The 12,107-nt window shown below is 38.1% G+C and overlaps 1 protein-coding gene across 2 annotated transcripts; it reads left to right on the top strand.

Moving 5' to 3' along the window:
* Positions 1-2,334: 2,334 nt before the first annotated feature.
* Positions 2,335-11,896, top strand: GCG (glucagon). 2 transcript variants are annotated; one of them, XM_057316571.1, is made up of 6 exons: positions 2,335-2,411; positions 5,441-5,541; positions 7,072-7,233; positions 8,892-9,029; positions 10,609-10,752; positions 11,424-11,896. In XM_057316571.1, exons 2-6 carry the CDS (start codon positions 5,450-5,452, stop codon positions 11,428-11,430), a joined length of 543 nt encoding a protein of 180 aa, XP_057172554.1. In that variant the 5' UTR covers positions 2,335-2,411; positions 5,441-5,449; the 3' UTR covers positions 11,431-11,896. The 2 variants fall into 2 exon arrangements, with proteins under 2 accessions (XP_057172554.1, XP_026346462.1); XM_026490677.4 differs by lacking the exon at positions 11,424-11,896 and having other exon boundaries at positions 10,609-10,756.
* Positions 11,897-12,107: the final 211 nt, after the last annotated feature.

The following is a 12,107-nucleotide window of genomic DNA, read 5'->3' as shown; positions in this document are numbered from 1 at the left end:
GACAAACTATTTAACACTAGTCATTTAAATATAAGGACCCCCACTTTCTCTGCCTCACATCTGAATGACCAAATAACTGCAGTGATGGGAATTGAAGGCCAAGTGGAGGCTGGTGTTGGGACAGTCGTTGGAAGAAGATCCACAAATCCACAATTGCACTGATGTCTGTCTTAATGTCTGATTATACGATGTCCATTCAGGAGCCTGCTCTGCTCTGCTAAGTAAGAGAACAGAGCTCTGTACAACGAGGCTTGGAATGCTTCTGCGTTTTCGGAATGTTCTTATTAGTGGTGTTGGGGACTGCCAAGAATCAGTGTTGGTGGGCTGGACATGAAGCTAGAGGAAATTTCCTCAAAGAACTTGGGACAGTTCCTTCTGATAAAATAGAAAGCAAGTGCAGTGGAGGGAAACAAGTTTTGTAGTAAGATATGGCGGAGAGCAAAGCCAGGTGCTGTGTTAAGGGCTTTATATACATCCCCACAGAGCCCCCTTCTTAGGACTGCTCCATAAACAGATAACATCTGAAAAGACAGACACAGAGGGGTGAAGAGACATCTATCAAATAGGCAAAGAGAAAAAATAGAACTGAATGTCAAACGATTAATACAAATATAGCCAGTATACTCATGAGGATTGAGGTAAGAGGGAAGAACAATTTGATAGTAAACTAATCCACACTTTGAAGCCATTACTGTATCCCGAAGTGTTCATCCATACTGTCCTGAGGAGGCCACCTTTCTCTGCTCTTTCGCCCCCTCTGCTGGCAGTGCTAAGGCACGGTCCTCAGGTGAAAACAGCAGCAAGCACTGGGGAGAAGATGAAGAAAACGAGGTAGGTATTTTCTGCAGCCATACTTCTCAGATTTTAATATGCACATGAATTCCTTGGGAATCTTGGTAAAATACAGATTCTTATTAAGTCTGGGCTTGGGCCTAAGAGTCTGCATTCCTAGCAAGCTCCCAGGTCGTGCTGGTTTTTGGACCACACTTTGAACGGCGTGGCTTTACACCATCGTAACCACCAGCACAAACGCTCCTCCTGAGGTCTCCCAATTTCACATAGAACTGATCTCTATGGCCTTTAACTGGCTCTACATTCAACACTGGGTCCAATTCACAATTGAAGAGTTTAAGTTCTCTGGTTGCTTCCATGATTTACTTCCGTACAAGTCATCAGCTTTCTCATGCGGTTGATGGTAGTCAAATACTAGAATCTAGCCAGGAGATATCGCAATGATTTTGTCATATGGAGTCACAGTTTTATCTTACAAGAGTCATTTAACCAACCCTCTCATTTTGCAGGTGAGAAAGCTGGGGCACAAGGAGAGTGTGTGACTTGACCATAGTCACACAGTGTGTTGATAGCAGCCAGACCAAAAATCTAATTACACTGACAACTGTTCTTATGCTGCCTGTCCAGGTCATTTCGCATTCTTCTCTTTCTCTAAAATGACCAGACTCATATCTGCGAAGTCCTATAGACCATTAAAGTCCTAAGTGGTGGATCACAAAACCCAGGAAACGTGACAGTATGCATCTCATGTCAAGAGTTTTCCCCACATTCTTTCTTTCGTGAATTGGTGTCCAGGTCTCTTATCAACAGAGTTAGTCTTCATATATCCATGAGAAGAAAAAAGAAATACTAGTCCCCGTCCTACTATCATCACCTATCTTGGATGTTTAATCCTTATTTTGCTTTATCTTTTCTGCCTGAATCCAATTTACTACAACAGGACACATTAGGTCTTAATTGATAAATTTTTTTAAATTCTCCTCCAAAATAATACAAATTAATTCCATAGGGTGGGGATGAGAAGATTCTTATTAAGTATGTGTTGAGTGAATGATTTATTATTTGGGTAGGTAATAGAATGAACTGATTATTGCATTCAGATAAATGCATCATAACTAGACAGCAAAAGGAAGGACTTGTAAGACCCCCAAATGAGGCCCTGCTCAAAGTGGGGTTAGCCATAAACTATGCAGTTTCAAGGGTTTTTTTTTTTTCCTTCGGCATCAGAATTCACTTTAGAGTACTTAAGTGATTTTCATGCCTGAATGAGAGTGAAGGGTGAATTTCCAAACTGCCCTTTCCATTCCCAACAACAAGAAAAAAAAGCAGGAGAGTAAATACAGTTTCCTGGTCTCAGAGGTCCCACCCAACGTAAGCATAGAATGCAGATGAGCAAAGTGAGTGGGCGAGTGAAATCGTTTGTAACAAAAACTCATTATTTACAGATGAGAAATTTATATTGTCAGCGTAATATCTGTGAGTCTGAACGACGCGGAGAGTATATAAATGCAATGCGTTCTGCTGCAGAAGTACAGAGCTTAGGACACAGCACAGCCAAAGGTCCGCAAAGAGGGCTCGCTCTCTCCCCACCTGCTCTGCTCCAGTCACGGTGTCAGAAGGTAAGATTAAGAGGGAGTGATTGCAAGACTGTCAATCCTGTTTGGGGTACAGTTAGGTATTTTTAGGGGGGCAAAGTATTATGAATTAAGAGCTGTTATTTCATCTTATACCTTATTGCTAATAATTCAAGGGGCAGAATGGAGATGAAAAAGTGATATAAGATATATTTACATATATTTATTTTAACGTCGTGAAGCTGAAAAGTGACTTGGATAAATAATCCAATGCAAAGATATAAAATAGAAAGAAAAATAAAGATTCGAATCAATGCACTTGTTATAAGATTTAACTGTTAGGAGAACTGCTTTTTTAAAATAAGTGGTAACATTTTGAAAAATAAATATTTTCCTTGGGTTTGATAAATGTGTATACTACTTTGAACAGAAGGCGCCTTTTAAATTCAGCAGAAATGTGGCCATTAGAGAAGCTATAACAGCAATTGCTCCTTACCAATGAAAACTTACGGCTTTCTAAAAGAGCAGAACCAACATCATCTTTCAAATATTCAAATTTCTGATAAGTCTATCAACAAAATCAAAGCCATGAAATCAGCTCTTCATAAATGAGACATAGCATATCTGGTGCGAGAAAAATAGACTCAAGGATTGGGAAGCCTTTGGATGGAACTGCGTAAAACCACGGATTAATAATCCCTTACTATGTATTAAAAACCAACAATAATAAATAATATATCTAAAATGTTCACATTCTGAAATGAAATTTTAGTAAATATCTTTAGGAAAAAAACAGATGTTCTAAAGTACCTATTTAAGTTCTTAAGGACAAAGAACAATTTTGCAAAGATCCTCAAAAGCTGAAAATGATTAAGTGGTGTGTTTTTGCCCCACATATGAAGGACCTATAAGAAGAAATGAGCCAACCCGTTTGAAGAGTACTTATTTGGCCTACAACACCAATATATTTGGGGATATAGTATAATGACACCTTGCCGAGGTCTAAGGTGTATCTTCGTAAAAGACTTCCTATACAAAGAATACTATTGTTATGATATTTTCCCTTAAATTTGAGTAGAAATGTGTGGTTCTTAAAAAAATGCAGGTTCTTTCCTTAGACTACCAAAAGGGGGGTGATTAAAATTCTTCTCTTATTGAGTAGGAACCTGACCCAAAATAACATAAATATTTGCTTTCTCAGTAGTGGTATTCAAACACTTAATATTACTCTTAAAATTTTCACAACTCTGTAGGCTTCCACTAAATGAATGAATGAAATTTTTAAAGATCAGTTCTTTTCAGTAGAACTCATTTTATTGCCTATAGAGGACTTCAGATACTCACTTCCGTACGGTTGCTTCTCTTTCAGTTAGTTTCCACCATGGCAGAATCCCACCTGTCCTAAATCTGCCTCCGTAGAACATACTAGAAAATACTGTCAAATCTTTTGGAACTTTGCAAAAAAGGAATTATTTAGGACTAAATTGACTTTTTAACAGTAAGTTAACCCTAAAAAGAAATGCTTGCTGTAATTTTTTTAAAATTCCCCAAAGACTGAATTTACAGTTGAGAATTATAATCAGAAGACACTACCTGCATATGTGACAAAGTTTCCCAAGTTTGCCGACTAGGTAAGCTGAAGCGGAGCGAAATGCCTAATTAGTAACTTAATACTGATGAATGAAGAAGGGTGCATGTGTGATTCCTACTGTGTTGCTTTGTCTAATTGACCACTTACTCCACAAAGACAATATTTCAAAGAAAGAAAAAAAAAATACCACTGCAGGAACTACGGTCTCCGTGTTTTAGTGCCAAAGACAGATAGTAAATATGGCGAGGATGTTAAAGAAAAGATTGATAGTTTAAAATGATAATATTTGTAAAATCCTTATTTCAAACCAAATGCCATGTGCTAAAAATACTCATTCAAATTATTTATGGGTAAGCATAATCAAACTTGGATTGAAATCCCCACTTCTCAAAGTAAACACGGTCGGTCTTTGAAAGTAGCAGAGAGAAGTTCATGACAAACACCGGACTCAAAGTTTCCACGCAGTGACTAGAGGAGTTTGCCCCGTGGGCACCTGCCGCCGCCCCCATTCATACTGATCCCCACCCCATCCACGCCGCATCATCATGGCCTTGGCATCCAATGGCTTCACGGGGCATCTGCTTGAGCTACGGAGACAAGCAACCAGGTGTATCGTACAACCAGGCCTAGGGTGTCAGTAGCAGTGAATGACATGTCCTGGACTAAGTCCAATTATAAAACAACCTGGGGACTTCCAAGACTTCAGAAGCAAGCATTAATTTTCTTTATGACACTGATCTCTTAGTTTCTTAGTTGTGATTGTTCAAGTTGCCAGAAGCATTAGTTCTTGTTGCAAATTGCTTGTCTTTAAAATGATTTTTCCCTTTAATTTAGAACAGGTCAAAGCACCCTAAAATACCTCAAATCTGTTGGTCGCTTTATAATTACAAAGTCTAGACCAAGTTACACTATTTAAAATATAAATGAATAATACATCTGAACCGACAGCTGGTATGCCAAGTTGTAGCCTGAGGCTGCTTTAAGATGGTTGAAATGCAGTATAATGTAAATGCTTGGAAGTGGAGGACTATTAATTGAAAGCCAGACTGATAGTGAAGGGGGGTGGCATTATGGATAAGGTGCCATTCAGGCTAACCATATGTAGCGTATCATCCACAGTAGATATTTTAAATGTTTATCATGGCCATTTTTAATTTCAAGTCTGGAAATGAGTCTTCTAATCATTAACACAAGTGTCCTGCACTAATGAAAAAGCTTAGTTGGTGGTACATATCTTCTTTTTTTAATTGGGTGGAACATATCTTTTGTATCCTTTTTATTACCAAACAAAATCTGGGGAAAAATATAATCCACTATTTGAAATTAAGCTGGAAATACTGTCGGAGTAAAATTGATGACTAGCTTATTCTTTCTATTTGTAATATTTACTTAGTCAAAAACGAACTAATTTAATCTGACAGGTTTAAATATGGTTGCTGGTCTCCTCCTACCCTCTAACCCCTGCCCCTGACTGTTCCCACAGGCAGCAAAAATGAAAAGCATTTACTTTGTGGCTGGATTGTTTGTAATGTTGGTACAAGGCAGCTGGCAACGTTCCCTTCAAGACACAGAGGAGAAATCCAGGTATTAAATCCCTAGACTTGAACTAACATACCATTATGGTTAGAATAGAGCCTGTAAAAACTATGATCAGGGAGTAGGTCTCAGTAAAATACTTAGTTCGTTTTCCAAATGGTCAAGGTATCACTGTGATAAAGGCTTTTCTGCGGCATAGATCAGAGTATGTGCTATCTCATAACCAAAGGGGAGGGCAATGTTGCAAATTCGTTACACGGGAAATTATCTCTTTGAAATCTTCAGCTGATCCCATCTATCCATTCATTCCACACTGTAGAGTAGATTATTTTAATTGTTCATACCAACCTTGTGTCTCTTTTACTCCTTTTAAAAAATAGCGGTTAGTTGCTAATTGGGAAAGTCATATGCGTTCATGATAGAAAATATTTTAAAAACATGCAAAATTTTTTCCAGTACTCAAGCTTCACTATTCAGAGAAAACTATTCATAATTCTAAAATTTGGTGTATTACTTTCCTGTATTTTATGTTCACTGTATATAAATATATCCCAGATACTGTTTTTTCTCTTTTATTATTTGTTTTTTTCTTATATCATTAAAAATATCTATTAAATGTATGACCTTTAATGACTGCATACTATTTCATCTCATAAATGTATAGTATTTATTTAGCTATTCCTCCTTTATTGAACACTTAATAATTCTTCCAATTTTCCCACAAAGAATGTTGCAAATAACATTTTCCCCTATGTTTCTTACTATTTTCTGAGGATAGATTTCTAGTAGTAGAATTACTATGTCAAAGGGTTTGAATGAGTCTAAATTTTTTATATTATCTTGCCAACTTGCTTTCCAGAAAAGTCACACACATAACACACTCCCATCAGCAGTATAGAAATACTTCTCTCACACTATCCTTCCCTGTGTTTAATCCCTGCTAATTTGACAGGTAAAAATAGTATCTCATTTCTATTTCTGAGTATTAATCACATTGACTATTTCCCCATATTTACCATGCCAACCAACTGTTGATTATTGGCATGCATATTATCCACTATACAGTTTCAGATTACCAAGTCCACTTTTTCTTGTCTTTTTTTGAGTGTTTAATTGTCTTTCTTCCACCATTAGCTGCCATATAACCAGGTAAGTGAGCTAGCTTTTTATATTAATATATGCAAAAACACAATTAGGAACAAAAGTCTGCTGCTGCCCGACAAACAGGCGGGAATTTTTTATTCTTTTAAAATAGTGAAGCCATTGATCTCTTCCATCATTATGAGCATAATCATGAGTAGATGCATTAAAGGGAAAAAAAGACTCCTTTAATCCCATTTCAGAAAAAAGAAGCCAGTTGAGAAATCTACTACTAGAATTCAGAATCAGAGTGTATTCAATTCCAATAAAACTGTGGAATTCCCATGGCAAGCTAAAGGTGTCTCTGAACTACCCACTGAAATACTCAAGGCACCTGCCTTCCAGCTTCAGAAGTGCAGCGTTTTATGGAGACGATGCTGTTCAAGTGACTCTACTCTTGGGGAGAGATTTACTTGCACCAATTACTGTTCTTCACAGATCATTCCCAGCTCCTCAGACAGACCCGCTCAATGATCCGGATCAGATGAACGAAGACAAGCGCCATTCTCAGGGCACATTCACCAGTGACTACAGCAAGTATCTGGACTCCAGGCGTGCCCAGGATTTTGTGCAGTGGTTGATGAGCACCAAGAGGAACAAGTAAGGGTCTGAACCTGGTCCAAAAGTTGCACACAAATGTGTTACAGAAATAGGTCTACAATTTCTCCTGGCTTTTTTTTATCGTGTTCCTCAAATCGTGCCCATAAACTCTTCCAATTTTGATCATTTTCAAGGTTGATGATGCTGTCCTTTGTATTATTCCTCGGAATGTCCCCTCCCCCTCCACACCTCCAATCCCCTTACCTATCCTCCAATGGGACATGGACTTTAAATGATATTCCCAACTGTGTCTTGGTCCATTTCCCTTTAAAATCAGAAGTCGACTTCTGTGGAGCCACAAGGTTAGGCATGTAATTTCTGACCAAAGGATAGAGCAAATTCAACATTCCCTTGTAGGGTTCAAACTCATGACTCTGATCACATTCAAAGTATCCTCTAGCCAAGTTAATCATGGTAAGGGATGGAAACAGATGCAGTCTTTTTCTTGTAGAATACAATCCAAGATACACATTTAAAATTACAGCCTAGCTGCACAGCATAGAGAGAGAAGAAGGCAAATAAGAACACAAGCCTATCATAAGGCATACATTTTAATGCTGGATTTTCTTTGACAGTGTTGGGTTTTTTGCTACATCTAGGCTACTGGAGGAAATCATCCGCAAGGGTTTCACAGAGATGGTGGAATTTCACAATTTCTTTGGAGGGTGGCCCACAAGGGGAAGGGAGTTATGCATACAAAGTAGCTGAAGGAATCTAAAAATCAGGAAAAGGGCATAGATTTGTCTGGATAGAATAGAGAAGGGAGAGAGGAAGTGAGAGCAAGAGAGTGAACAGAGCCAGCAGGAGAAACAGGAGCAACAGAGTAGTTGACCTAAAGTTCTTAAAGTGGAAGTTACAGCTGCAGGAAAGATGGCGGTCACGGCCAGAGCAGACACTGGGAGAAGTCCCTGCCAAGGACTACAGATGAGACCATTGGCAAAATGTGGGAAATCACAAATTTGAGAAAATGAAAACAACTGTCCTCATTTCTAGAAGGGGAATGCCACAACGTGTTTAACTAACGGGAAACAATTTTTTTCTCAGGCGGTTTCTGTTGTGTGTTTAAGATCAACCTTCTGGGGCAATATATGTAGGGGAAACTGAGGGAAGCTAGTCACCCCCCTACACAAGAGCTCTGCACACCCTTGAGGGGGAAATGGAGTCTTCTTCTTAGCTTTCCTCATGGCTGGTCCATCACACATTTCTTTAATCCATTATCATGTGGTCCCTTTGATGATATTTTGAGATAATCCTTTACTTTCCCTTGAATCGCTTCATTAACTCTGACCCCCATATGGACTAATAAACAGCTGCCTTGCTTGAGAGTAGCACAGCACAGGGCAGAGCCCACATATATTGAGACTGAGGTAAACGCAGCTTTAATAATCAATGGCACAGACAAGCAGGGGAGGCGGAAATGGGATGCCGGGTAGAGTGGAGGGGCCTTAGCCTGCCTCAATTGTTATTAGCCCTATCCCATCAACCCTGGATCCAGGTAATAAATGTAGCTTCAGAATAATCCCCTGGCCACCGTCATCTCCCAAATCTCCCTAAGCCCCTTGTACATAGGATCCCGAACCCAAAGCTGCACTGCTTAAAGGTGAGAACCATATTGCTAAAGAGACAGATCTTCAACTTAACTTTCACATTTCTTTCAGGAATAACATTGCCAAACGTCATGATGAATTTGAGAGACATGCTGAAGGGACCTTTACCAGTGATGTAAGTTCTTATTTGGAAGGCCAAGCTGCCAAGGAATTCATTGCTTGGCTGGTGAAAGGCCGGGGAAGGCGAGAGTAAGTCTGTACATTCTTATTTAACATTTTTTTTTTGCATGATGCTGAAAACTTAGACTACAGTTATCTATATATGGATCTGGATTACAGAAGCAATTAGTATAGTCTCACAAAGTGAGGAAATAACTCGAATCGGTGGGAGACAGTCTATAAAAGTCTAGTCTGTTTTATTTTTGATAGAAAATATTAATAATATTTATAATTAATAATCATCTTCTAGTATAGTTGTGTTATAATTAAGGTATTTAGGGGGCGCCTGGGTGGCACAGCGGTTAAGCGTCTGCCTTCGGCTCAGGGCGTGATCCCGGCGTTCTGGGATCGAGCCCCACATCAGGCTCCTCCGCTGTGAGCCTGCTTCTTCCTCTCCCACTCCCCCTGCTTGTGTTCCCTCTCCCGCTGGCTGTCTCTATCTCAGTCAAATAAATAAACAAAATCTTTTAAAAAAAATAATTAAGGTATTCATTTGTCAACCCACGACACTCTTGATAACAAAGAGAATGCTTTTGATAACTGTACCAGGACAACAAGCTTAAACTAGAACTGTCTCTGGAAAACTAGAGATAAGGAAAAAGAAGACATAGGGCTGAAAACTGAAAGTCTGACTGTAAATATTTACACGTGGGATCACATATACGTGTGTGTCAGGTTTCAGGTAAAAACGTGATGAAGACGAAAAGGAACAAAACTTAAGATGTGTAATGAATTGCCACTCAAAGTACAGAGAGGTGGAAACACCCATAGATTTAACAATATGCCCATTTTTTAATAGGGCTGTCATATAGACAACCACTAAATTGTCAAAGTTGAAAATGAAGCTAAAGCCTTTTGGGACTTTCTTGGAACTTACCACAACCAAACAGATTCCTGAACCATCTCATTTTCTCCTGATCATTTTGATTGACATTTGAAATATGAGAGGCAGGAAATTCATGTTCAACTCTGTTTTTTTTAGTGAGATTTAAAACAAGCTCACTGAGACTTAAAGAGATCTTAAGACAAAAGGAAACTAGTATTGTCGCTGACTTTTAAAACATGAATGACCAAACCGATAAAACTAATGGTAAAATAGTCGCTTACACTTGAGGATATGTTATGGTGTTTTAACGTCATAATGCCAAAATTCTGCTATACTAAACCACTCAAAAAGAAACTGTTGTATAGACTAGTTTTAATCCTTTCATACTGCATGTCGCAAGGCTGTTCAAATAATCACTAGTTTTATGAGACATAGTACACTTTTCTGAATTATAGACAAATTAAGTCTCAGTAATAACATCTGTGCTGCCAATACACTAAAATCTTTGAAGTAGCCTGGAATATTGAAAAGGGCATGACGCTACATAGTTTTGGTCTCAGATCCCAGCTCTGCTCTTTCCTACCTAAATCATTCCCTTTCCCACATGGAAGTTTCTGTGATGCTTTTTCCTGGTAGGCCCGTGGAAATAGAAACTGTTTTCTCAGTTGTCCCCATGAGACTTACCAGGGATATGCAATCAGTAAGGACTTACCTAAAACATTTAACCAAGCACTTATTTAACTTATTTTATTAACTTATTTAACTTATTTAATTTCTTCTCAGCTTCCCAGAGGAAGTCGCCATTGTCGAAGAATTACGCCGCAGACACGCCGACGGCTCTTTCTCTGATGAGATGAACACAGTTCTCGATGATCTTGCCACCCGGGACTTTATAAACTGGCTGCTTCAGACCAAAATTACTGAGAGGTGACTGTATTTTAGTTAATTCTGAAACCATCAAAACTTCCATAAATATTATCACACAGGCTACAGGTTGTTCCCGATGTCGGGGAGAGGGTCTTTTTTTAGTCTCTTGGTATATAATCAAAATTAGGAATCATTTAAGAAAACATTATTATATTCATTTTTGACCATTACAGTCCTCTCCATTCACCCATTTATTCCAAAAACATTTCCTGAGTGTCAACAAGGGACAAGGCATTAAGAACACAGATAGGAATAAAACATGGAGATGCAAAGTCATTCGCATATTAACGTCACATTAAAAATTGCTATCTATATATGTTGACACTTTAGCACAAAGTAAAATACCAGCATACACGGTATTAGAGACTGAATGTAATAAGCATCGTAGTAAAAATCTAAACACCAAAACTTAAGCACTTATTTTGATAAGTTATAAGCGTTTTTTATGATTATTCATAAACTTTATATTTCTTGATAGGGGAACTTTAGGATAAGTCATCTCTGAATGCAAATGTTTGAAGAGTTCAAAAGAGTAAGGGATTTATAAAATGAAAAGATTGACAAACAAGTTTTATCAAAGTAAATCACTGAAATATTTCCTGGATAAATTAATTACATCATCTCAGTCTTATAGCTATGCTAAATCACTGCTGTTTTTTTTTAATTCCTAGGAAGTAAGTATGTCACTCTTCAAGATCACCTTCACATCACCTGCCGGCCACGTGGGATATTTGAAACTTTAAGTTCTGTAAATTTAAGAGGTGTATTCTGAAACCATATTGCTTTGCATGCCAATAAATAAATTTTCTTTTAATGTTGTGTAGCCAAAGATGGTAAATGGAATAAACCATTGTCAAAATATTGCTAAAATACCAACTTTAAAATATGAAAATGCAGAATTCTCTCATTTTCTTATTTTGGATGAAATACCCTAACCTGCTTACATTAGCAATGAAATTATTTTTCTGTGGTTTAATTTGTACATATAAATTATTTCAATCACAATATATCTGCATTGTAATGGTAGGATAAGGGCAGACTAGTAGCCACAGTGTTACAACAGGAAAGAGACATTCCTCTTGAAACGTTTGTCATAAAAGTGCTCTGCTTTCAATATATCAAAGGTAGATAAATAAAATTTTCAAGCTTCTTTACCATTGTCTGTTTTCTGTCTTCTTCGTGACCCCACTGCTTCCAAACACCCTTTCTTCCTAAGCTCATAGCCCATGAGCCAAATCTAGTGCCGGGACATGGCTTCATGATTTGAATGGCGGCACGGGGCTTTAACATTTTGGGCGCACACTGAAAAGTCGATGTATTTTATATAAACATATTGATTTCTGGCTTATTTTAAA

This window comes from Ursus arctos, unplaced genomic scaffold (genome assembly GCF_023065955.2).
Source record: "Ursus arctos isolate Adak ecotype North America unplaced genomic scaffold, UrsArc2.0 scaffold_1, whole genome shotgun sequence".
NCBI lineage: Eukaryota > Metazoa > Chordata > Mammalia > Carnivora > Ursidae > Ursus > Ursus arctos.
Note: the sequence above shows the minus strand (reverse complement) of the source record. Positions and strands in the feature narration are given on the sequence as shown.

Bases quoted from the DNA above. Each gene is read 5' to 3' on its own strand.
- GCG (XM_057316571.1), top strand. From the start codon at position 5,450: ATGAAAAGCATTTACTTTGTGGCTGGATTGTTTGTAATGTTGGTACAA. The intron at 5,542-7,071 runs GTATTAAATCCC...TGTTCTTCACAG, and splicing joins GACACAGAGGAGAAATCCAG to ATCATTCCCAGCTCCTCAGA. The intron at 7,234-8,891 runs GTAAGGGTCTGA...CATTTCTTTCAG, and splicing joins ATGAGCACCAAGAGGAACAA to GAATAACATTGCCAAACGTC.